This window comes from Haemaphysalis longicornis, unplaced genomic scaffold (genome assembly GCF_048455015.1).
Source record: "Haemaphysalis longicornis isolate Haplotype H1 unplaced genomic scaffold, Haemaphysalis longicornis Haplotype H1 scaffold_1, whole genome shotgun sequence".
Lineage (NCBI taxonomy): Eukaryota > Metazoa > Arthropoda > Arachnida > Ixodida > Ixodidae > Haemaphysalis > Haemaphysalis longicornis.
Window position 1 is genome coordinate 133,243,754 of NW_027526203.1, and position 27,603 is coordinate 133,271,356.

The 27,603-nt window shown below is 50.2% G+C and overlaps 1 protein-coding gene across 1 annotated transcript in view; it reads right to left on the reverse strand.

Moving 5' to 3' along the window:
- Positions 1–26,691, reverse strand: part of LOC144180390 (calcium uniporter protein, mitochondrial-like) — a 207,962-nt gene extending 181,271 nt beyond the window's left edge. Inside the window, exon 1 of the mRNA XM_077708747.1 lies at positions 26,567–26,691. Within this exon, the coding sequence (XP_077564873.1) occupies positions 26,567–26,659 (93 nt within the window). The 5' untranslated portion in view covers positions 26,660–26,691. The remainder of the gene's footprint in view (positions 1–26,566) is intronic.
- Between the last annotated feature and the right edge of the window lie 912 nt (positions 26,692–27,603).

The following is a 27,603-nucleotide window of genomic DNA, read 5'->3' on the forward strand; positions in this document are numbered from 1 at the left end:
TAAGCGCGTACTGGGCAGGATATGAAGGCAGCATGGACGGATTCAGGAAGCGTTGGACGTTTGAAGGTCAAAACAATATGCTTAGTTCGAATTTCCTCACCTGCGCGACGCATGGTGATCCGCCGCACAGCCGTGATGCCCTGGTCCCTCAGTCCTTCAAGCAAATCCTCATCTGTCTCGTGAAGCAGTTCCCTCTCAGAGATCACGCCTTGCGTTGTATCAGAGTCCTTCAATGCTTTTCGAAAAGCATTGAAGGACTCTGGTTGTATTCACGCTACGATGCGGTGTGACCGTTAATTTGAGTTCAGACAGGGTGTCCTGCTTTAGTAGATTCTGACTTTGGTTCTTTCGTTGCACTTCTACCAGCAGATCACCAGAGGCTAGTTCTTTGCTTGGTAAACCCGGCCGACAACGCTTTCAAGGCACTTTGCAATGAGGAAGACAGATTTTTAAGCGTGGTGCATTTTCTTCTTCGGAGTAGATTACAAGGTATTTTGCGAAAGTTTCAGCTTGGGAGACTGGTGTCAGTTGAGTTACCTCGGTGCGGTCCCTTTTAGAAGGCCGATCTTTTTTTTTTTTTTTTTTGGGGGGGGGGGATAGAAAAAGCCATATGAACATGGAATCAATTCGGCGGCAGAGCCGGTCGCCCACCACCGAGTCCAACAAGGGAACGTGACGTTAAAGTACACGCTAACCGTTACCCTGCCGCTATAACCATATATACTTGGTACCAAGGTTGATATCCTTGCACAGGGTTAACCGTCGCCGCCAGGAAAAATGTAGAAATGAGGAAGAAAAGCGATGACAGGACAGGGGTAGGAAAGGAGACAGGAAAGTGAAAGAATGGAGAGGAAGAAAGGAAAAGGCGACTGGCTGATTCCCTCCGGGCGGGGCAGACCGGGGCTACCGTCTGCGAGAAGCAGGGGCCGAAGGGGCGTGTTGCCGCTGCGGGGGGGGGGGGGGCGTAAAGGTCCAAAACAACCCCAACTTTGGCTCAGCCATCAGGTTAGGTTCCCGTTTTCCCCGGACACGGCAAAGCCACGCACAGCCGGGATGTGGGTGGGTCCAACCCACATGTGCTCGGGTCCATGGTGTTGCAAGACACCCCAAGTGCCTAGGGCAGTAGGCACCCCTGCGGAGCTCGGGACCGTGGTGGCGCTACTCACCAAAACACCTTAAGTCCTCAAGGTGCCCCCTGCGGGGATCATCATCATCAGCGGTGCCTGGCCAGGCATGCGCAGTGGGGGTGTGGTACTCAGGGTTCCCCTACGGGAAGATGACGACGGTGGTTGAACGCGAAGCTATCTCGTGATGGATTCTTTGGTTGGCCAATCCCTAGGGGCATCCTGCCACAATCATCATCAGCGGTGCCTGGCCAGGCATACGCAGAGGGGTTGTGGACGCCGCACAACGGCGCCCACACAACGGCGGAGGGAACAGGCTCGACCATATATCCTGCTTCGCATCTAAAAACTAAATCCATCCGACAACATTTTGTTGCGCGAAACGGGTGAACAGGAAACTAGGCAACGGCTGCTAATCAAAACACGCCGAGACGACATTTATGAGCGCTTTATCAAGATCAATTAATCTCTGAAGGTTGGCACACACTACCTAGTCGAATGTTAAGACCCAATTCATAACAAGCATCGAAAAAAAAAAAAGGGGGTAAAACCCGCCCATCAAGCCCCGCCGGAGCTCGCCGATGCACACGGGCACCAGCGAAGGCCAGCTATGACGAATATTCGTCACGTCGGCCAACATGGCGGCCTACATGGCCGCGCCCAGGGCGCCGTGCCGTAAACCAGCGAGAAGCTTTCCGCATCAAACGGAGCATGCGCTCCGAATGATCAGCCTGACATGCGGCCGGGTGCTTTTCGCCCATGTCTGCCATAGAGTTTCTTACAGTATACTAAGAAACTATGATGTCTGCGTCCCTTTGTTCCTTGCGGCCTTGGTAGCAAGAGAGAGAGAGGCAAACATTTATTATACTGGTGAGCAGGAGGATGTTCGTAGGGCCTCCACCCAGTGAGAGGCATCCTTATTCCAAGATGCCTTGGAGCTGGCTGGCCGTCCGGCAGCAAAGAAATGATACAAATGTGAACGTCGTCATGCTAATGTCGACTGCGGCATGCGTTGTTACTTTCATTTTACTTTTCCGCACGAAGTGGGTACTGCATGCAGTGTGTGCGGCCAAACTTGGAGAACAGAGGGCCGGCCCGCGGAATCACTCGACGGAACCGCACGACAAAAGGCCGACGAGTAAGTGGCATCCAGTACACGTGGTCGCTGTACCGACAAGAGGATCCCCGTCGAAGCTCCCCTGTCGCCGTACGTCTCGCTTGACAGCGAAAGGGGAACGGGACACGACACGCGGAGAAATGCCGACGGCCACCGAGACGGAGGAGCAGCATCGACTCGGCTGAAAAACGACGCTGCAGCCGCTCTCGCCAGCCATTCGCGCAACTGAAGACATAGGACGTTACAAATGGACGATTGCTACTCTTATTTGCCGCAAGCTTCTTTTAGGCTGATTTTCCCCCACGCTGAAATTGTTTTTTTTTTCTGTCCTTCGAAGAAATGTTTGAGGACGATTTGTTCGTCGGTGCCAATAACGTACATTAAAAGGCTGCAAGAGAATGAAACTTGGCACAAATCCAAAGAAATTTTCACTTCACATAGCAGTGAGAATTGGGCAAGGACTATGACTAAACTCGACAGAACTGTAGCTACATGTTTTCGGGGATAAGTGTCGCAATTCCCTGGGAAACCAATTTACTAGGACGCGAGCTAACCGCTGCTGAGAACCACACTGGAGCCCACACAGCTCTGACTTCACTGCAACCACTATTCGAAAAGACTCAGATGGATTACACAGACAGGCTGACGATGCCTTTGTTCCCTGCATTTCATTTGGTAGCCCCGGCTGCTCTGCAAATGTGCACGCACACGTGTGCAAGGTCGGTGGTTGCGTTAAAGGAGCCATGAAGAGAAAACACAAGTTTGGTTCTTTCAAAACATTGTCTCGTTAGAATCATACTGACACCACTTTTAACGTAAACTTCGCTCAAATAAGCTACATAATTAGGAAAAAAAGGGAATAGTCATGCGACCCACCAGCTCATTTCCCGCAACAGAACCTATGATGTCACATGAGCTAAGCTCTGCGATTGGCGGGGGCTGGCAGAAGCAGACGCAAATTAGGTAGAGCTTACAAACTAGACGAACGAGCGATTTGCGCTTAAATTTAAGGCACATTCTTTACAAAGCAATAAGAATGATGGGACAAACAGTGGAAGTTACGAAAGCACACGTAAACATAGAAGTACTGATGCGTTCTGCTGTTCGTACTGCGCACAGCATGCTTGGTTTAGCTGCACAGCACTACGGGGCTTGGGGTTGTCTCAGACGACACTGGCCGATTGACGCAAGCAACGGTGTCTTACGTGACCCCATTTGTCGAGCGAGCACTGTTTTAGGGAACGAATATTTTCTCCCAGAACAAAAACAAGCCAGGTTTAAATGCGGGCAAAAACAAACCAAACGCTTGCCACGGTATGGTGGCGCCATCTAGGTTACGGAACGTAAAGAAACGCGGGAACAAGCAACACCGCTGTACAGGGTGGAGACAACCTTTGAACGGTCCCGTGCCGCCGCAATTGGGCCAACGGGCTCAACGCGTTATTCTTTTCGTTTCCCACGAGACCTAGCAACGCCAAACATACAATATGATTCGAACTTCTTCAGTAAACCGCGTTGCGGCGATAATTTTAGCGCGGTTTTGACACAGTGACTTGCTTCGGCGGCGAGCGAGCAACCGAAAATGGCGGCGCCAGCGTATACGTGTCTCTACCCTGTACGGCGGATGCGTGAATGAAGGTACTCTAGGCTGCAGAGCGGTCGGTTCCTGTGATGTCATTTGGGACCACGAAAACGCACGATTGAGCGGGAAAATCGAAATTTTAACCGAAATTGTTTAATTTCTCAGTGAATAAAGCACCGTTTGTATCCGGACAAGCGCTGGGGGCACTATAAAACACGATATCTTTCGAATAAAACCAACTTGCATTTTCTCTTCATGGCTCCTTTAAAACGATTACGATACTCAGTGCGAAATTTGTGCGCAGCGCCAACTGCAGTGTACTCGGTCACGGCGCACATAGCTTCTGCCTTTCAGGAAGGGATTAGCGAACGCACGACGGCGAGCACTACTCTGCCGTTACCTTGCAGCGCGTCGGCCTCAACCCAGCATGTTTTGTAAGTCGCGCTTGAACCTCCCGCGGAAATGTCACGTGGTTCGGATGAGCCGCGCAACGATGACGCCGAAGTACCTATGTACAGTCTTTGTCAAAATTTTGTGGGCCAAGCCGGAAACGCGCAGGCTGCAAAAAATTCAATGTACAAGCTTACGTCCCCGGCGAGGCTGAAACTTTTTATGCAGGAAAGATAGACAAAACGCCTTTCTTACTGCCTTTTAATACGTTTGTCACATTTAAAGGTAAAGCCGATTCTTTGAATTCTTTGTGGTCGAGAAGGCTTGGGATTGGCCCACAAAATTTTGCCAAAGGGTGTACGTGGATCACGCAGCGCGTGCTGCTTCCGTGGCACGGCATCGGCATACCGCGACTTTCCCCCTCCGTTTTCTTTGTCTTAGGTGCCCCCTTCGTTACGAGGCCGGCGACGCCGTCAAAGCACAGTAGTGGGCGCTCAAGAGCTGCGCACTAGAACAAAACAAGAAATGCGCGTCGTTTTCCAGCCGCTTCACCAAGCCAAACGTGGCGTGGATGGAGCACACGAAGCGGAGTTACGTTTCACGCAGCACAAAATTGACGACCACGCACGCGCGAAGCACTGGACCGGGAGGCTGCTTGTGAAGATTGACCGGAAGCTTAGCCTGCCACCAAGTTTCATCATGGCGCACAAACGTGACTCAAATGCTTTTGCAGTCTTTCCGAACTCCGTGCAACCGGCGGAACTACAGGGCGTTACGACGATAGTTGGAACACTTCAAATTTTTTTCCCGAGCGAACCACTGCTCGGTTCGCGCTCACACTTCACACGAAGGTCGCATTTTGTGGTCTATTTTGTATGACTCCAGCAACAACGACGGTACATGCACACCTGTTTATTCTGACAATAAATAAAAACGATTTTCGCCTATGGGAAAATGGCGGCCGATTTGGACGTGCGAGCCAGTGCAAGCTGATCTTGGAACCACGGCGCCACCTAGGGCATGCAGAGAGAAACGCACTATGGGGATTCACGGTAGGAAGGAACCAAATGAGGTAGCAAACGATCAGAAAATCTCCTTCGTCCCTAGTTTACGATGATCACGTATAGTTGCATAACAGCCGATACCAATCATAGTAAAATATTCCCACAGTTCCCCGTTGCAAATAATCGTTGTATTTGTTTCCTCGCCTGCTTCCACATTTTCCACATTTCCTGATCGTCTGCTACCCCATATGGCCCCTCCCTGCCGTGAAAGGAGCGTGAACCCCCATCGTCCGTTTCTCTCGCATACCCCAGGTGGCGCCGTCGTTCCAAGAGCAGCTTGCGCTGGCTCGCACGTCCAAATCGGCCGCCATTTTCCCCCAAGAAAAAAAAAATCGAGGTTATTTATTTTCAGAATAAACAGGTAAGTACCATCGTTGTTCCCGGTGTAAAATAAAATAGACCACAGAATGCGACCTTCGTGTGAAGTTTGACCGCGAACCGAGGAGCGGTTCGCTCAGGAAAATTTTTTAAAGTGTTCCAATTTTCGCCGTAACACCCTGTATGCGCAAGAAACGGTGACTCGTTTGAAGACTGCAAAGACCATTATGATAGAATGGAACTCGGCAGGGCCATATCGTCGTTCAGAGCAATCACAACGCGAGTTACAGCCTTTTCCCTGGGACCGCACAATTTCTATACCGCGAGCCCACAAGTTAACAATGAAAGCGTGATTATACACAGGCACATGCAACGTACCGAGCTGATTACATTTCGCAAGATTACTTGAGCGGCCAATAAACGCTACGCATGCTGGACGAGAGCTATTTTGCGCCGCCACTATGCATCTGCAGAGGAGCAGACGATGTCGCTGTAAAAAAGCAGCAGGCTCCGCAATGGGAAAAAGGAAAGAAATAGCCAGACGAAGGGCGGTACGCTGATCCTTCGGCGACGAACCGCTTACGAAAGGTGCTTAGACCGCGCTGACGCTACGTAAAATGTCGCCGGGAACCTAATCGGAGCGGACGACATCCCGAAAAAGCTGTTAGCACTCCTTTTTCTTTATGCACAGGGTCTATGAAGCAGTCAAGTTTCCCCTTCAGGCGTAAGGATCGACGCTTTCCCGAAAAGGAGGCCTCCCACTTCTCGCTGCGCTTACACGGCCCGGCGGAATGAATTGCGCCTGCCCTCTAACTAGTCTCGAGAACGTGAACATGCACGTCACTGGCTCTCTTAAGTCTTGCACATTCCCGAAATGTCAGCACAATTTGTGTAGCGACGCCATGCATGGGTAACAAATATACGACTCATCGGTATCACCACGGATTAGTGCAGCGCGGTGCACGTCCGGCATACGTTTGATCGATCGATCGATTGTAGGGTTTAACGCGCCTACGCAACGCAGGCGATGAGGCGCGCCGTAGTGGAGGGCTCCGGATTAATGTTGACCACCTGGGGATATTTACCGTGCCCCGAAATATTGTACACACGGGCGTTTTTCCCTTTCGCCTCCATCTGGAAAGCGGCCGCCGCGGCCGGGAATCGAACTCGCGGGCATACGTATACCAGTTCTCTGCAGTAATTTAAAGAGGTCGGAGCCGAGTGAGTTTTTCAAGCGAAGGTTGACTCGTGTCGCCGTCCGTGTTGCTGTTAGCGCCCAAACTTTAAGCAATAGTTTATTAATTGTGCCTATAGGTGCCTATTTCGACAATAAGGGCTTTTTATAGCGCCTAAAAATGCATTTTGTGTTATATATGCCTTTTGCGTTTTTCGAGTTGATGTTCTTGCAAGGACTGTTCTCGCTTTAGAACCCCGCCACCTCGACCTCGCCACATCAGCCAAGCCAGCACAGGATGCATACGCAGCGACACCCCAGCCAACCTCACCGATATCATCCCTTTCCACATGAGCTGTTTTGTTCTAGGTCCTTCTGACGTGCTGTGTCCGCGAAGCAACGGCGAAAGCATTTGCCGATGCACCATATATCCATCCCTAACGCTATAAAAAAAAATAAGGAAATAAACTGACCCGGACTCAGTCCCGCACTAGGTCAAAGACTCGTCCTAGGGGAAAACCACCTGCAAATCTGACACTCCAACGTTTTAAGGTGACGCCACGAACACGGGCACATTCATCCGCCGATCACGGGTACACCGCCGGCCGGCAAGTTGCAGCACGAGGACGAAGAAGGAACGAGAAACGGAGCTTACAGGAATGAGCGCCTCGCCACTTTTCAAGTGCTCTAGTTGTGACAGCAGTCTTTTGCCGTGCCGGGTAACCTTCAATGGCATTTCGAAACCTAGCAATAAGGTAATTAGCTGCAAAGAATCTTGCATGCTGTCTAATATTGATAATGGGTGTATAGCACATAGTTACTGTATGGCGTTATTCCCGCAGCTTCGCTAGTCATCTGCTCGTTCAGAACAGAATGGTTCAGTAATTTGTACGGAATTATTTAACTTCCCTGCATGTACTATCCATGGGATGTATCGTTGTGAAGAGCTGAGGAATAAATACCTGCAGTTCAGGTGTTTCTTCGAGGCGCAGTTGTGTCGTTAAGCAGAAATTACCGATTACCGTTGTTACCCCTCACAAAATCGGCCAGGGGCGGAATACTACTAGAAAAACACTCGCCGGTGGTATTTGCAGCTTTGCAGTCGACAAAGGCGTCACAGCCCAAATTATTTATATCCCCGCTAAGCTTGCACGTGATTTGGCACATTCGCGTTTATTTCACGCTACTAGCAGAAAGCATTTCCGCAACTGAGAGCTTGGGCGCCGGTGACTGAAAATGCTGAGCTCATTTCGCAAGTCCAGGACAGATCCGCCACCATCCCCAAAGGACCGGTTGCTGATAGAGCCGTTCCTGTCTGACATTCTGTCTGACATGAAATTCCTGGATACCCTGTAAAAAAAAAAAAAAAAAAACTGCCAAAGGTTATGAGCAGAAAACACTGATTTTCCAGATGGAGTCAGGTCCTGGACCGTTCCGAAGCACAAGCCCACTACCCCAACTTCAAGAGACGTTGAGCGTTCTTTTTTGCACACAATTACCGAAATTACCAACTGAAAGGAGGTATAACTTCAAGCAGTAAATTATTGTGGTGCGTCTGGTTTGTCATGGCTTTTAAGCCTTTCATTTGTTATCAAATTACCCCGCATTTCAAGTAGATCCGTTTAAATAGCAAAAGTTGTGCAGTTTATTTTCACGAAGAAAATAAAATTACGTTCCCGTAGCACAAAACTTGTCCGCTGTTTTTACTGCCAGTCAAGAATTCGTCCTAAAACACGCTGCTGAAATAAATACGAACTGAGCCTATATGTGCCTAAACGACGGCATTTGGTGCCTATATTTGCCTAAATGGCACAGTCCAGTGCCTATTACAGGCGCCTAAAACTTGGATTTTTCGTGCTAAACTTTTGTTCTCTACTCATCACAAGCCGCACGTTATCTGGCGTAGATTTGTGACGCTGCACGGCCGCTGTGAGGAAGGGTGAGGCACTCAGTGCGCCCTCGCCCGCCGTCATATTCTTGACCAGTTCGTTCGAAACAGGGCTCTTCTTTTGCCTACGATATTATACGGCGCCCGTATTAAACTCCCCCGTAAGTGCTTTACAGCGAGCAACAGGTGAAACCCCGGACAAAATATGAGCGCACAAATTTTCTTTAATACAGGGCCTTCAAGACAGTCGACTGCGGCAGTCAGCTCCGGCTCAGCCACCGAAATATGAGGCGTTCCCGTCAAAATAAGCTCCCTCGGCACCTCTCGCTTCGCCCATTTATCTGCAAACAAAAGAGGATCTAGCAAGCGCTTCGGGTTGAATCCGGCTCGTCTTTCGTCATTCCCGCGAAACCTCTTGTGCGTCCCGCCTAAAGAGAAGAGGCGTCTGAACGACTCGTGCCATAGCGGTCATCACCATCAAGAGGTCAAGGAAGAAGCCTCGCTTTGTGCTCCTCTGCTTCGTGTCGTTTGCAAGGGAACACAAAGGCTCGCATCTCTTCCTCCGCAACTCCCCGCCCTTCGGTCGCGCCGTCTTCGAAAGGGACTTGTAGTATCGCCGGCACTGGCTTGGCGATACTGCAAGGCTGCAGATCATCCAGACCGGAAGCAAGCCTCGAAAAACATCACCCCCGGCGGCAACATGACGTTATCGTTGGCGGAACAAACGCGTCGCTTCAACCAAGCTCCCACTGTTTTCAAGTCCCCGTACCTGGCAGGCGAACAAATGGCAGATAAGCCTCTAATTACAAGCACGCATTAATTTTCCGCGACGAAAACTAACGCGCTTGTACGCGCGGACCTTGGCCTCTTGCACTGCTCGAGGAAGCACACACCACCGAAACTATATATGCGAGACGTTTCATGCAAGAGCTATGACTAGAGGCATTCGGAGACTGGCGCCTTCAGGAGCGGGCCCACCTTTTCTTCTAGGCACACAATCCAGACATCGTAACCTGGCCTTACCTTGAAGTCGCCGAAATTTGGGTTTAGGCGAAATCGTCTATTCCCGCAGGGAGCAGAGAAAAGGCGCTAGATGGCGGCCAACCTCGGTAGGCAGCGCTTTGCCCAAGCAGCCGTGACGGTCAATACTGAGACCAACCCTTGAAGAGGGAGGGCAACGACGCAATGGCAGAAACATCGGCGTTCGTAGCTCGCAGGAATGCCCAAAGCAAAACATTGCGGTATACCTTGGCGAGACGCTGACCGCAAGCCGAGGGGCAGCCATTGCTTCCCTCGGGCAGCGTGCGTGGCAGCGGCCAGCAGCAAGGCGAGAACAGAGAGCGGTGACGAGCGCCAAATGGGCACGCACGTGGGCCGCAATTAAGCCGCGGGCCAGGTGCGCGACCGTGTGCACGCAGTGATGAGCGCGCGTGACGCGCATGCACATCGCGCGAAATTCGGAATCAATTGCGGCCGCCGCCGGTGCACGCTGTGCGCGTGACTCGCACGCGAGGCCACAGCGAGGCAGTCCACAATGAGCGCACCGCATGCGTGCATTCCGGCCATCGTTAGGGGAGCCTACTCTGCGGCGCGACGGAGGCACAATGCACGCCGAAATGCGACAGGAGGGAATCGAACTAGCTACCTCATGCACCAGCGCGACGGCGTTAATTCGTGCAGCGGACCATGCAAAGCAGATACCTTGGCGGGATGAATAAAGATTTACGAGTGCTAAACTTTGTCTCCAGCCCACTTGGGTTTTGCGGGAAGCTTTTCAGCAGAAATATTAGCACAGTAGAAACCCGGGATAGTTGAAAATACTGCATGACTGGAACTGCGCAGCAAAAAAAAAAAAAAAAAAAAAAAAAAAACGGGACCAGGGAACCGAAGACACAACGCAGTGTGTGCGAGTTCTCTTCCCTGGTCCCGTTTTTTTTTTGTGTGTGTGTGTGTGTGTGTGTGTGTGTGTGTGTGTGTGTGTGTGTGTGTGTGTGTGTGTGTGTGTGTGTGTGTGTGTGTGTGTGTGTGTGTGTGTGTGTCCGCAGTTCCAGCCGCGAAATATTTGCGTTGGAGAAACGTCATTCGGGAGGGAAACGTATCGAACGATTCGCAGAGCAGCGCGAGAGCCAGCGCAGCATCTTCGATCTGCCGCCTCATGCTGCCTGGCGCGTGCACATCCCCTCGGCGCACCCCGCTGTGCGCGCACCTGGGGGCAGGCTCATACCTGTCATACATGGCCGAGTGCAATCAAGGCGCCGCCGTCCTCCGTACCCAACACGCGCATCCTGAAGCCTGCGTAATGCATGATCGCACACTGCGGCGGCTATCGGGCAAAGCCCCTGACACGGATCTGCCGACGCCGCGTTGACGAAACCTTATCTTTGCCCCGTTCACACCTCTTTGACGAGTGTGGATCGATGGGCTAGTTGGCACTTTGACATTCCTGAAGCACAGCGCACTGCAACGGGACAAAGCGAGGGACAGCGTTGACCAACAACTGAAGGGGGTTATTGAGAAGTCGAAAATATATACAAAATAGAAACAATCCCAACCAAAACAGGTGCGCTCGAAGCATGTATTCTCGTCTCATTGACGGTTGGCTAGAAATTTTATTTCTTTGTCTGATAAGGTTAAATGATACTGCAGTTATCGCTCAGCCCGCGGATTATTTCTCGCTGACTGTCACGACCATTGCTTGTCAGACTGGACTCGTTGTACAGCGGTTTGCACCCGCACTGCTTGCAACGAAATGCAAGACTGCCCTGCCGCTATACGAGCTTTTCTACAATGTTGTGTTCCCTAAGCCGTTAATTTCCCCGTCTTCCCGATTGCCCGACGTATTTTTTTCCGCAGTCCAAAGGCAATGAGTATACAATTTCATCTCTGCATGCTACAAACTGATTTGGTTGTTTTGTGCCGCTAGCTCTCGGTTTCTTGTCCTTTCTATTAACTTTTGAACACAAACGAACAAGTTTCTCCGGAGCTGAAAAAACAACAACAACGTGCGCTTACCCGTCTTTAGGTTGTGCGGAATTGCGTGAATATACGGCACCACAGACACATTTTTTAAAATCTTTTTCTTGGGTGTCCACCAGTGTATCTTCCGAATTTTTATATGCTCATTTTTATATGACTTTATATGAGTGGTCTAACGAGATATCATTACTTTTGATTGAGCTCCTCCGATTAAATACGAGCCGCTTTCTTGGACCCCAGGCATCCCGTAGAAGCCCATGTACTCACAGCGAACGGCAATTCCGGAAGGCTTGCAACTCCACTGTTGACTGACAAGTAAACGAAACTCTGCGCAATGACAGATTCTGCTTAAAGATGGACGTATACATCAGATTAAGTCCAAACTAGGGAGACCTGATTGATTGCAAGAGGATCTAAGTAATGACGGGCCCAGTGTAACCAAAGGAGCTCGTGTACTGCCCTCAATTGTAGCCCTGCTATTAGTGGCGGGCTCCAATTCGACCTTCACAGGTGGCGGCTGTATTCAGCACATTTCGGTCACCTCTGCTGCAGCCGGCCAGTTTGCTCCTTGCTCCGCGGTACGAGGACGGAGGTGGGGGGGGGGGGGGGGGCGGCAGTAAGTGTGGGTGGATACAATCACGGTACTGCCCCGTAATTATATGCACACATCTCTGAAAGCTCGCAGCCCGCCTCAAAAACGCCCTGGAGATTATCAGAGATCTTCCTTAATGGCATCAGTTTGCTTTAGCGACGCCTTGGATTCCATTTTTCCTTCCATTCATTAAATCGTGCCTGCCTCGCTGGCCTCTTTTTCAGTTTTCCGCTCGTTTCTACGTATATCGCTGTACCTAAACATTTCAGCTGTCCACTTACGAAAATCCATCGGCGTAAACCGCTGCTCAAAGCATATGCTACTCAGCTTCTCGACCTTTAAACACCCCCCTTGCACTGATTCGTTAGTTACAAGCTTTACTATGCGCGCCTAAAGCAGTGGCCCCTCTCCACGCCCGACTGCAGCGCGCCTGATTTTAAACAGTACTGCGCTCGCGCATCCGAGGCCCGGAACCATGACGCCTTCCTCGCACCACATGGCATTTGTTACACCTGGCAGAGCATCGCAGCCGCTTTCCCTTCGCTCTCTCCTCGCCATGCTGCACTGGCAATGCTGCGTCAAGAGCACTGGCGAGAAAGTTGCCTGCTTCATCTTTTCCTTTCGCCGGGCGCCATTGGTCCCCCGGGTGCACTACGTGCGAGAGGGAAAAGTGCGCGCAAACATGACACCGCGTGGGCAAAGCCGCAGTAATGCCCCAGCGCTCTTCCTCGAGACACGAATGCGTCGAACAAGGACAAAGAGAAGCCGGCTCTGCGAAACAACAGCGTTAAGCTTGTTTGCGGACGTCGGAAGGAGCTCTGCGGGCGCTCGCTGCCCTGCTAACCCGTGCGGAAGAAAAGTTAACTGCGCTCGGCCTCGGCCTCCTTTCAGTATTCCCAGGGAAATTGTCGCTCGTTTACACGCCGCAACCTTCCGCGCCCCGAACGAGACGATACGATGCGCTTCGCATTGTCTCTACCTTCACGCGCTTTTCAAAGTAAACACGCACGGAACAGTACAAGTGGCCGCTGAATGACGCAACTGTTCTCGGCGGAGAAAAATATCCACCGGCTGCAGCAGTCAAGCTGCTGGTTCTCCGCCGAAAGCTCGCAGATGCAATTTGTTCGAGCAACTACAATGACCGCTGACAGGTCGTCCATTTGTAGGTCTGCAATTGCCTGCGCAATGCGGCAAGCACTGCAAAAAACAAAGCTTCATAGCGCAACCTTTGGCAGTTTTCAGTAGAAGGATCTGGCGCACACATTCATCACACACGCACACACACATTATATGTATATATTCCTGTGATCCTTACGTGAAGTTCCCATTTTTCCAGACCTTTTAAAGCAAAGCTTTCTACCTCTACCCCCCAAGGGTTCTTTCGCGACCGTTGGTGTCACCAGAAAACTCCCGTGAACAAATAAAAGAATTTACTGGCACCTCCAGGAATCGAACCTGGAACTACTGGTATAACAAAGTGGGAGCTTGTTGTCTTACCGATTTAGCTGCGAGCCCACGCAGAAACTGGGAAGAAAGGAGGTGCACTCACCAAGAACACCAACGTGTTTACCCTCTGCATTCGCGCTGCTGTGCGCTCCACCCGCGGCATGTCTAGCGGCCCTGTACGCGGATTGCGCATGTGCTAGGAGTTACAAAAATTAATGGAAGCTCACGCCAACGCCTGGAATCTCTCCTAGTACGCCAATGTGCTAAAGCCTGTGGCCTCCAGTGTTCACGTAAAAAATCACAGCTCCTTGTCGTCCACCCTCGCGCCAAACGACACACCAAGGAGCACATTAGAATACCCTTTGATGGCCATGCCATCACTCCAAGCCCCAGCATCAAGATCCTGGGCCTACATCTCCAGGCCAACACCAAGCGTGGCGTATCCTTGCAGCGCCTCAAACACAGCATCAATCAAATCATGCACATGATCAAGCGAGTTGCCACCAAGAAGCGAGGCCTCAAGGAATCCGATACGTTTCGATTAAATTCAAGCATTTGTCCTCTCGAGAATCACTTACGTCAACCCCTGCCTTATTCTCGGCGAGGAGGACATAAAGATGCTTTATATAATGATTAGAAAAATGGTTGAGCAGGCCCTTCGTCTTCTCATGAGTGCGTCCACAGAGAGGCTGCTTAGCACGGGGCTCCACAATACAGTGGAAGAGCTGGTAGAGGGCCATCTTTCTAACCAGAAGTTACGACTGAGCATAACTGGTCGCCGCATCCTTCACTAGATTGGCCGGGCAGCACAGAATGTCACTCCGCTTGATTTACTCCTGGAATTTTGGCGACAAGAACTATAGATGTTTAAAAATACGAACCCCTCACATGACGAGGGTCGCCGACAAACACGGGCTCAAGCGCTCAACACCACCCTCGGTGGGGATCATGCAGTTATCTACACAGACGCCTCAAAACATCGAGGGCAGCGCTACGGCATCATCGTGGCGAACTCCAGAACTAACCTCCTTCACCTTACCCTGACCTTTGCCGAGAACAACAAACTACCCTACGGCTCATACAATCCAGCTCCTTCCCACACCCGACGCGTCTTCACTAATGCACCCGAATCACTACAACGCTGAATGTAAATTTTGCTCTGAAGTAGAAACACTCCGCTACATAATCGGGGTGTGCAACTTTAGCCCTCAGAACCCTCCTCTCTTTCCGTAAACTACCTAACAAGAGCAATGGCAGATGCTCCTGTCCAGCCCCTCTCTGCCTACCCAGCGTCAGCAGCATCAGCTCGTGAATAGAGCACAGGAGGCGCGAACTGCATATGGGCTCCAGTGAAGAAGGAACCACTCCCCTGGGCAGCGCTCTGGGCCATTCAGAAATCCGAATAGAAGTATTTTCTCCTTCTCCATCTCCTTCGTATCTGAAGCCGATCTCGTCGCCTCCGTCCCCGGCGGCAGCGACGGAGAAGTGAGATCTTCTAACACCTGGTTTGAGCTCCCTTTTATTTCATAAGAAAAATTTCCACTCCTGCCCTTCACCAATACAACTCAACAAATCACCGTTCATGCATCATGCATTGATTTAACCTTACCAAGAATATCTCTTTGAAGTAATAAAGGGTGTGGTTAAGTTCATTTCACTTCTCTCTGGTTTCCGTAATGTAGAGCGACGTGAGGGAATTTAAGTGAAGTCGCATGGGTAATCGTTTTGGGTGCCGGTTACAGCTTTGCTTTCCAACCACATTCATAGGGTGGACTGGCGCGATTTTTTTCTTTTTTTTTTTTTGGGGGGGGGGGGGGGGCACGAGTTATTATTGCTTTTATTTTTGAGAAATAGGTGTGTTGCCGCCGCTTGTTCTGTTCCTATAAATCTTTTTTCTGGAGAGAATATTTGAGCAGTGCGTCATGGAAGTGCGTACACAAGTGTATAGGCATCGGACACTGCAGTTTGCGCGCGACTCCAGCGCCGCCTCTCGCCGCCGCTTAGCACCTCTGGGTTGGTGAATGTCCGACCGGCCGTTCAGCGCACGTGCGGTTCGACGTTGGGTGGTTGGGTGGCGGAAGCTTTTTAAGAAACATAGTTACAATTGCAAGTTGCAGGGTCCAAAAGGATCAAAAGGCTGCAGGAAAGAATTAGTGGCAGCGCCGCTACTACTGCGCGAAGGACAGCCACAATCGCGAAAGGCAGCCTGCCATCGTTCTGTACAGGTTTCTCGCTCGGGCAACCGTGGGAGAATAAGCGTCGCAAGAAATGATTTTAGCTGTAAGAAAAGTGAAGGAAGTAAGAAAGTCATGACATTTTTTGTCAGTGGAAGGAGTAAACTTATGAGTGCGATTACCGATTATGCGCAGCGCAGACACGAAGGGCCGTAAAACTAAAATGTTTGCTTTCAGTGTTCATACACATCACGCGCTGCGATCAATCGCATGCCGTCGTAGTAGTTGCATAACACATGGTATTACCGCTTCCGCCACTATTGTTTTATCAGCAGTAACCTTTCTTTAGCGACATTCACGGTACCGAATGGATACCAAAAGGCGGCACAAGAATATGCATTCACAGCACTTCGCGGGTGATGCTGTCGAGACGGTCAATACGCATCCCGCTTACTGCCCTACTTTGTTCCCCGAAGTGTACATAGTTCGGCCACGTATTCCAAGCGAAAGCGTGGAAAGCTATCAAAGGCAAGGTTGCATTCACTCGCGCTGACTTCTTTAATGCGTTTTGCGTACTCTGAAAGTTGAGGTTATTATTGTTTAAGCAGAGGATGAGGAGGAGAATTCTTTAATGCGTTTTGCGTACTCTGAAAGTTGAGGTTATTATTGTTTAAGAAGAGGATGGGGAGGAGGAGGAAATACTTTTTTGGAGAATTCCGAACGGCTCGAACAGACTGTATCACAATTTGCCGCTAAGACGACTAACATTACTCACAGGATATAAGCCGAAACAAAACGGCATCTTCTTAAAGACAACCGCCGCTCCGCAGCAGATTTCGAGCTGTGTGGAACTGCGTTTACTTTGTTAACAGCTAATAACGTTTGGAATGCGTTGTTAATTAGTGACAACACCAACCGAGCTGAAGAAGGGCAACCGAAAGAGTAACTGTAGTGTGGTTGCACGAACAGAGGAAACAACACAAACACGCTTCTGTCGTGGAGCGCCATTGTATACGCTGGCTACTGACCTGAATTGGCGCTGTAAATAACCTTCCCTTGCTGATAATGGGACTTCGCAACGATTTCTGTCCCGTAAATTTCTTTCACGGCGCATACGCGTGCGGGAACGTACAATCTCTAACTTCTCGCGCACGCGAGGCCGACAGTAGTAGTTCAGCCCCGTAATTGTCTGGAAATCGCACAGAAGCACTTGAGACAAGGGGAAACTATTTGCCAGAACAGTTTTCAAGGTCGAGACACCTTTCATAAACAATTGCAGAATCGCAAAAACAAAGCGAGAGGTGCCAAATATATGAACGCGCGGCCGCCGTCGGCCTCCCACCGACCCAAAGTTAGCTCAAGCTTCCGCGGGGCGGCGCTGGGTGTACTTATTCGTCGCGCCCTCTGAGCAGTGACCGGTGCCTATAGCGCCCCATCTCTTTCCCTTTTCCCCAAAACACCATCGTATTTTCTTAACAAGGGCGTACTGCAGCGCGGCTTCCCCACCTATTAAACGTGCGTGTTTCTAGGTTGCATGTTACTCCGACGAAGGCTGGGCCACGAGTAGAAATGGTAGGAAAGCAGTGTTTGTTTTTAATATCCATTTTCGCAATATTCCTTCTGGCCCGTCAAGAGGTTTCTATTACCGCCTATTTCTAGAAGCTGATTGATTGATTGTGGGGTTTAACGCGCCGACGCAACGCAGGCGATGAGGCGCGCCGTAGTGGAGGGCTCCGGATTAATTTTGACCACCTGGGGATCTTTATCGTGCGCCGAAATCTCGTACACACGGGCGTTTTTGCTTTTCGCCTCCATCAGAACAGCGGCCGCCGCGGCCGGGAATCGAACCCGCGACCTCGTGCTCAGCAGCGCAACGCCTTAGCCACTGAGCCACCGCGGCGGGTATTTCTAGAAGCTGCTATTATATATATATATATATATATATATATATATATATATATATATATATATATATATATATATATATATATATATACACACATCAGAGGTGAGACAGCCCAAAGATTTGGGAGCAGTTTTCGGAGCAGCAAAATTTCGATTTTGGAGGAGAAGAATCTTGATTTGGAGCAGTTAGGGACATTTTCTTGTGAGCTTAAAAAAATCATAATTTCAGCAATTTGAAGAGTCAAGTACACATTCCAATCAGTTTTGAATACACAGAACACTCAAACAGCCTTACGTGAAAGATTTTTTTAAGAGCAATGGCACAACCTTCTTCCTAACTAATGATATTGTGTTGCGGCTGTACACAACACTGACAACAAAACTGCCGTTACCATTATCAAATTTAAGGGCTCTGCAATTGTGGCGTGTTTTTTTACCGTTTAAATGCTAAAAGTATTATTTTTGTAACCCCAGGCTGCGTTGTGCGAACGAGTGTAGTCACGGCAACAGTTGAGCAACTTCGAGCTAACGGTCGCATAGCCCAACTTGCCTACCCGTGTCAGTCCGTGGGGCGCACGTTCACCCCATGGTCATTTGAGTAGCGTCACTGTTTAGCCACCTAGATTATGGCATTAAATTTCACTTCGCATACATCAAGTGTTATTAGTCGCGAGCTATGGCAACCATGCAGTCCTGCAGCCATTGGGCGCTGCCTGAACAGGTCGCGGCGCCGCAGCAAGGCCCACAACTTTCGTGTCGACCGTTTCATCCCCGAGGCTCGCGATCGCACTTCGAAGCACAACACCACCTCAGAATTTTATAACACCACAACGAGTCAAAAAGTTCACTTCACGAACCCTTATTATAGACGCACGCACCGCGTTTCGCACTCAAGGACAAACCACGACGAAGTCGTATATACAGGGTGTCCCAGCTATCATGCACCAAGATTTTAAAAAAGAGTAACGGCGTAACTCGAAGAAAACCTAGTGGATAATGTTTGCAGTACTGTGGAGAAGCGGACAGCATTTTTTTCGTTAATGAGACTTTATTAATTAATTGTAATTAATTATATAACTCGCGAAGTACTGTCCTAATCACTAAAGTGTCAATGAGGCACTTGTAGGTACCCACGAGGGGCATATAACTGCGGTATTTTCAGCGACGAACTAATTGCGTACACATTTATTCTGACTGATAAAGAAAACCCGCGAAATATGAAAAATGGCACGTGACGGCGCGTCCACGCGCATCGTAAGGCAACGCCCTCAAACAGGCTGCCTCTGGGTTAGCCAGAATGAAATAAACAAAAGAAAGAAAGAAGAAATCGCCACCGAGTTTGTGCCTTATCTGCACACGCGCCTTATCAAGGTGATGCGCTGTCTCTTCGGGCGGGTAACACCGGAAGCAGTTGCTTTCAATCAGCTTATTTGGGGACGCTGCTTTACAATGCGCGCGAATGCGCCGTCACGTGGTATTTTTCATATTTCGCGGGTTTTCTTTATCAGTCAGAATAAATGAGTACGCAATTAATTGATTGATTGATTGTGGGGTTTAACGCGCCGACGCAACGCAGGCGATGAGGCGCGCCGTAGTGGAGGGCTCCGGATTAATTTTGACCACCTGGGGATCTTTAACGTGCGCCGAAATCTCGAACACACGGGCGTTTTTGCTTTTCGCCTCCATCAGAAAAGCGGCCGCCGCGGCCGGGAATCGAACCCGCGACCTCGTGCTCAGCAGCGCAACGCCTTAGCCACTGAGCCACCGCGGCGGGTGAGTACGCAATTATTTCGTCGCTGAAAAAAAAAAAAAATACCGCAGTTAGATGCCCCTCGTCGATACCTACAAATGCCTCATTGACACTTCAGTGATTAGGACAGTAATTATCGAGGTAGATAATTAATTACAAATAATTAGTGAAGTCTCATTAACGAAAAAATTAGTCACCGCTTCTTCACAGTACTGCAAACATTATCCACTAGGTTTTCTTCGAGTTACGCCATTACTCTTTTTTTAAAACTTGGTGCATGATAGCTGGGACACCCTGTATATAGGCCCCACATTTCAATGAACATTTTTTCGAGCCGCGCAACTTCCCGTAATCTGGCACCAATCTCAAACCATATCCCCGCGTTAACGTCACTGTTCAGAGCCACACCAGATAGAATGAATAGACTGAACCCAGCTGATAGCGTAAAATAAACCAGGGAAAATATCGGCGATGCGCTGAACGTGTGAAGTAGGCAGTAGCAGCCGGATCAGGCGGCGGCCATGTTTGTTGCCACAGCGATGCCCAATCGGGAAGGCCGTTTCAGCGAACCCGGACGGAAAGCCAGTTGCGTTTTAGAAGCTATCGTTTTCTTTGTTTCAATCTTTCTATTTGTGCCATTTCTGTGTTTGCAATTGACCGACAATAAAAGCGGTGACGAGGATGCGGGAGGCTTTCGTCCTCTCCGGAACTGACATGAGCATCAAAATCCGTGCCCTTCAGGCTCTTCTGGAGCAGTTTGGCGCAATTTTCGCAGCTGTCTCACCCCTGATTTTATATATATATATATATATATATATATATATATATATATATATATATATATATATATATATATATATATATATATACACACACACACACACACACACACACACACACACACACACACACACACACACACACACACACACACACACACACACACACACACACACACACACACACACACACACACACACACACACACACACACACACACACACACACACACACACACACACACACACACACACACACACACACACACACACACACACACACACACACACACACACACACACACACACACACACACACACACACACACACACACACACACACACACACACACACACACACACACACACACACACACACACACACACACACACACACACACACACACACACACACACACACACACACACACACACACACACACACACACACACACACACACACACACACACACACACACACACACACACACACACACACACACACACACACACACACACACACACACACACACAGAAATAAGAGTAGGCAGTCAAAAAAGCCAACGAAAGCACAGGGGAGATTGTGGAAGGTCATTTATTATCTTTGAAACAGGTGCAGATTTGTTGTAGACACTGGAGTCACGGCCCGGGGGTTAAAAAGAAGGTCCCCTTCCTCCTAGTAGTCGGTGTGGCGCTGGCTGCCGCCCCCACGCGCCAGAAACTACATAAACACCGGAGAAAGTGGAGGGGAGCACAACCCCGCCGGTAGCGTAGTGGTCATCGCACTAGACGCGTATTCTAGAAGTCGTGCGTTTGGATTCCACCCGGCGGGCATGTTTTTCTCCACTTTCTTTGAAAACTCTGTATCTGTTTCAACGATAATAAATGACCTTTCACATTATCCCCTTTGCTTTCTTGAATGCCTAGCCTTATTTCTGTATTAATTCAACGAGAGCTTCAGTTCCCTTTATTATTTTCTCTCCCTCTCCCTCTCTCTCTCTCTCTATATATATATATATATATATACAGAAAGAAATGCCGGCAGTCTACAACGCCAAAGAAGGCATAGGGGAATGGTTGGATATATATATATATATATATATATATATATATATATATATATATATATATATATATATATATATATATCAGAAAACTTTGAACAAGGTAGCGACCACGATTATATATAGGGAGCAATGAAACTTGGGAGATGTTAAGGAACGCACGAAAAAGCTTGGAACACGGTAGCGACCACTATAGTTGCCAACGTTTCAGCAACTTCGTCAGGGAAGTCTCTTGCTGAAACGTTGGCAACAATCGTGGTCGCTACCTTCGAAGTTTTCTGATATATATATATATATATAGATCATGAGGTTCGATGGGCCAGTATAAAAATAGTGAAAGAAGTCGACTGACACGTTTCCCGTTTTTGTTGCCAACAGTTTCGGAGTTAGAAACTCCTTCTTCAGGGCTGTATTTTAATTTCTCACATTGCGTCTTTATACAAAAACTTGTGTGAGGGAGGGTTACTTCCCTCATCCCTGCAGGAGAGGTCGCGGGTAAAGGGTGTTTCAAACAGTTTGAGCAAGTGAGGCATTCCGATTGGCTAGAAAGGTGGAAGGTGAGGGAAGGGGAAAGAACACGGACGAAAAGGCAGCACGAAAACACGTAACAAGAGGCACACAAGCAAACACAAGATCAAAAACAAGAGTGAGTCCTGCGCGCTCCGCAAATGGTGTAAAAGTAGTCAGCGGGAAAAGAAAAGGGGCAAAAAAAAGGGGGGGGGGGGATGAAGGGAGACGGACATAAGATGGCGGCACAGGCATGGATCTTGTTTTCGTGCTGCCTTTTCGTCCGTGTTCTTTCCCCTTCCCTCACCTTCCACCTTTCTAGCCAATCGGAATGCCTCACTTGCTCAAACTGTTTGAAACACCCTTTACCCGCGACCTCTCCTGCAGGGATTAGGGAAGTAACCCTCCCTCACAGAAGTTTTTGTATAAAGACGCAATGTGAGAAATTAAAATACAGCCCTGAAGAAGGAGTTTCTAACTCCGAAACTGTTGGCAACAAAAACGGGAAACGTGTCAGTCGACTTCTTTCACTATATACGTATGTAAAGCGTGGCCTAGCTTTGACGCACCAACAATTAAATTAGCAACAGACACGCAGTGTAAATTATGAGCCCAGAGGTGAATGTAGCCGAGAGGGCTAATGACGCAGATTTTGTTCATTCTTTGCGCTATAACTACGCTTAAATGGGAAATTTTATACTTATTGTTCTAAAACAAAAAATATCGAGCAAAAATTTCGAAACGGCATTTGAAAACACGCGATTCAGTTGTGCGCAATGAACCCCTTGCGGGGCTCTTTTTAAGCAAAAAATATAACAGGTCAACGAAGTTTCGTGTTCCTTCCTGTCCACCCCTCCGTCGGAGCGGCACCGAGTCCTATCAACCACAGCGTGGCACGGGCGGTCCATGACAGACAACCGACAAGCAGGCCTTGAAAACGCGCCACGAGCGCCGAAAGTGTGCCCACGGTGCCTCCTTCGGTAACGTACTCCTAGTATATGCATATACGGGATGCGCCGAATGAGAAATGCGGAGCCGCAAACCAGATGTGCGGGACGGAGACTGGCTGAGCCTTCAAAAGAGCGGCTAAAATAAGCGTGTCCGTACGAAGAACCCACGCGGCACCATGTCGCCCACTCGGAAAAGCGGGCCAAAAATCGGGCTCCAGCCTCCATGGGCGGCGGACCGACCATGGGTATACGCTTGCGCATGCCGCGGGTGGAATGCTGCCCTGACTCCACACGCAGCCACACGAGAAGCAACGCCTGTGCCCGCCTCGCCACAGTCGGCTTCCTGTGTCGTTTCTCTGGGCCTCCTCGCAACGCAGCGTGGTGAAAATGCAGACGCCAGTAACACGCAGACCGAACGTAGTCTGCACTGAACGAGGCCAGACGCGTGGTCCTTTTCTGGCTTCACCCAGGCCGCAGTGGAAGAAGAGATCCCGAATTTCCCATGTTTCCACATTAGCTGAGACTTGACAGACAGAGCCGTCGATCGCTTACCACTCGAGGATATTGCACACTCCGCAGCACAGCTGCCTCCGCTTGTTCTTGGAACAATGGCTGCAGGGGCATGCTGGCAAAAAGCCGACCACACGGGGTGAAAGTCGACCAGAGGGGACGAAGCAGGCGCTCAGCCAGACTTCTCGGCGCGTTCCAAAATGGTCAGAGCGCAGGGCGGCGAAAGGCGGAATGAGGGAAACGAATTTGTGCCGATGCTGGTGGACCCATGCAGGCCGCTAACGAAGCGAGCAGAAGTGACGGTCATGAGAAATGTCGTGCTGTGTTGCGGGCCTCGAAGGCATCGGGTTGATGAAATGCTGCATTGGACACACGGCACTTGGGGTTGAAGAAAAAGCACGCTTCACTGCCGTTTCCTCGATGCCGTGACCAGGCATGGGCTTGAAAGCGGGAGCAGCATCCTTCAACTTGAGGCCGGCGAAATTCCGCCCGGCGACGCCCAGCCGCTGCCTCGCAGCGAGATTCACTCGGCAGCACACGGCAACCTACTCGGCAGCCCGTAGTTCGCTCCCGAGGTATACACATGCGCAGTCAGATCACACACACAAACGTGGGCGACGAGAAGAGATGCTCGTGCTGAAGTGCAACAGCGCGAAAACGACGAGGGACACACAAGAATTCGCAAGACGGGCGCTGACTCGCAACTGCGCGCCGTGTTTTGATGAATGCGACGCTTTGCTCACCCACAAGGACCAGGTGACACGAGAAGTTGTTGAAGCCCATCATATCGACAAGAATAGGGGCAAACGTGTAAGCCAGCCTTCTCTGACGCTGGAAGAGGAGGAAAAGGCGTTTTCGGATGCCACCCAGCTACGACAGAGGTTCACATGCCTTTATCCCGGATTTACCTGCTGTGCCAAATTTTGTTCGTTTTCACCACACCAGATTGTACCCGTCGGCTATATATTGGCGCTCCTTTCCAACGAAATACTATTTGCGAGACAGCGCCCGTCTTGTGAACTCTGCGTCCTTTTCGCCCTGTTACTTCAACATGCATACCCACCAGCTCGCCCGACTATCCATTTTGTTGCAAGCAATGCTCGCGCATCGTGCCAGAAAGCTAAGCAAGCTGGGCGCCTAAAAACACCCGCCGCGACTCTGCAGTCACGTGATTGTGCGTGCAGTATATAAGCGTCGCCTTCATGACCATTGGTGAACAGGGGATGCCCATGTGCTACCCAGGCGGCCAGTGCAGCCTCCTTCGATGCCTGGGCGAATAAAAATTGCCGCAATTCGCACAGCCTGGAATTTTGTGCGCGCTATATGGGCGAAAACGGTGCAGCGCGAGACAAAACCACGTGGGCTATGCCGCCGCTTCTGCTGCAGGCAGGGCATTGCGAAAAGCCTCCTAGGATTCCTCGAGACATGTCTCGGACGAAAACGAGTGGGAGAGCACATTCGCACATCCTATATTTCGCGCGAGTCAGGGTTCAACAAAAATCCTGACGAATTAAGCTTGAATAAACAGAGCGGAAGCAGCAGCTCGGAGCAGCGCTTCTTCGGCCACCCAGAAACTCGGTCGCTACACGCATTTTGACCCCGAGAACCGTGCGCGGAGAGAAATCATCTATACTTGAGCGCGCAAAAAGGACGCTCGGCGCTGCGTTCGTCTCGTTATTCTCTCTCTCTCGACCCTCTGTTTTTGTGCGCTCCAAATATGGACACGCGCCAACTGCCCTTAGGAGAAATCCGACGAGATGGCTCACCTCCTTGCTGGAGGTGCCGTGTCATCACACCGACATCCGCGCGCGTTCATTTATTGCAGCATGCAGTGCAACGCACAGTTTCCAAACAGAGACCTCGCATGAGCTGCTGAGTAATCTCTACTGTGCAGCGGCGTGGGAGCCGAGGCACGCGTCGGTCAGAGGAACGCGCTCCCCCGCCCCCGCCGCACCGGATGCCACTTCCACAAAATGCGCTTCCGCCGGTCCCACCATAACGGCAGAAGACGCTGAAACAGTTATCACTACCACCCGACAAAAACGACGACTGCCAGTGATAAGCTGCAGCCCGCGAGGTTTATACCGCCCAGGAAACCCCTCCAGAGTCGGCAATATCCCTCAACTCGGAAAGCAGATTGGGCGAGTTGGCATTCCAACACCGAGTACAGAACGGCAAAAACAAGCGAGAATAATAAAGGTTCATGTGGCTTCACTTTGGCGCTCATTTATTGCCGCGCTGTAGTCGATATCAAGCCTATACGAAAATACGTCATCATTACGAGAAGTAGCGGAAATCGTAATTTTTGTTTTCGTCCGCGCTGCCATTTAAGCTTTCTGCGAAACTCCTCGATTTTCATATATTCCCAGCCACTACAATGTCTCCGATTTCCGCCCAGCGACAGTATCGGTGGGGTGTGGTAGCGCAACGTTTCAAAACATTTTTACGGAGGTTGCGAGCATAAGCAGCCTTCTGGGCTGACAAAACGCCGCAGAAACATATTCCAGGTGCGGCGGCAATGAAAAAGATCCCAACCGAGATCGGAATGTTAAAAAACAAGAAAGAAATGTCGTCGTAAATTTGGTTCCCTCTGGACGTCAGAGCTGTACGTGACAGTGATGCCCGCTGTGTCCCATCCTCGTCCTCCGCTCGTGGGCGACACGGATCGCGAAAGTTGGCTGCGCCGTCAAACATCCTGCTACGGGATGTGCAGGAACGCAGAAAAAGATAACGCGCACGCCGCCAGAACGGCTCGCGCGAATGCACGGCTCGGCAAAACACGTATACTGGGCGCCACAGACGTAAACACGGCCGGCGGAGACGACGAAGCGGGCGCCGGCTTTCGCCGAGCTGGGCGCGCGCGGCATTTCACTCGTGGCGTTTGGGCAACGGCGGCGCACTGACCGCCGCGAACCGCGCCCTATCTCGAGCCAGCGCAATTTGGCGCAACATCCCGCTGAAAATGAAGCGGCGGCTAAGCGGCAAGCAACGACCAGTATCAAACACGGGTCGCAGTGCCTGCTCGGGGAATGACAGCCGCCGGCGCTGGCGTGAGCAGCGGCAGCGTACCTAGCCCGTACGCGCGCACCACAACAAACGAACGGCGGTGGGGGTGGAGGCGAGGCAGTACGTCGTCTGCATTAGAGCGGCCTCTCCGCTGCAGCCCGACTCGGATGGCGGCCGCGGAAGCGCTGCGCTTTCGCGGCCGCCCCGCTTTTCGGAAGGGCTGAGAAGAAAACAAGCTGTACTCGCTTACCTGGACGTACTTCCTTGATTTTGTCCTATTACGGCGAGGCAAACGCGAAAGCAATAGTCCACAGTTCGAAACCTTCACCCTCCAAAACGCCATGTTATGAATGGCACTCCCATTCCCTAGATGGCGCGACCTGAGCAGTGGAACTCTCGACGCCAAAGAGTTTGCGTGCCTTTTTTTTTCTTCAGCTGAGCGTTTATTAAAAGAATACAACTAAATGTTTAATATTTCAATATAAAAACGTTTTTGTACTAGATTTTCAACGGAGTTATTTTATAAAATTTGAAAAGGAGACCTCACGCGACTACCCGCGAAATTTGAATCTTCCAGGGGAGAAATTGCAGGCTTGTCGCCGTTTTCATCCATATCGGCCCGAATTCCTCCACTTTTTCGGTCGAACCAATTGCAGTGCTAAAGAAAATTTCAAAATGCATTCATAATTGTTGCATGCAATCTTTTGTTCTCTACTTTAGCCTCTTGTAAAATTATCGGCTATCGACCATTCCAAGCATTATCGAGGTCAGGGTAAGCTGAGTCTGGAAAGAAACCGAGGTGCTCTGAATAAGGCGGACTCACCCGTTATCGCTGGCTCATTCAGTCTCGAAATATCTCCGCACTCGTTTCATCAGACGGTGTCTCAGCTGTTAATTGGAAATTTTGTTCCTGTGCACGAGTACAAACGCCGTAACAGTTCTGGAACCCTCTATTTGACACAGGTGTCCGCAAAACGTCTTTCAGAGCGTTTGTTTTTCCACAGGCATGGACGTCGGCAAGATTTTGTCTTGAGGGGGGGGGGGCATATAAATATTGTAAGCAAAATTCCACAGCATCCACCATGGGCACCGGCAAGATTTTGTCTTGAAAGGGAAGAGGGACAGGGCGGGGCAATTGTGCTGCGGAGGCTTGGGGGAAGGTGGGTCAAGTGCCTCTTTTGCACCCCCGTGTCGACGCCCATGGCCACAGTGCGTAGGAGGGCTATGAGCGGATGACGAAGAAAGTTGACAAGATGAATATGAAAATCTTCGCTTCGCGGATGAAGT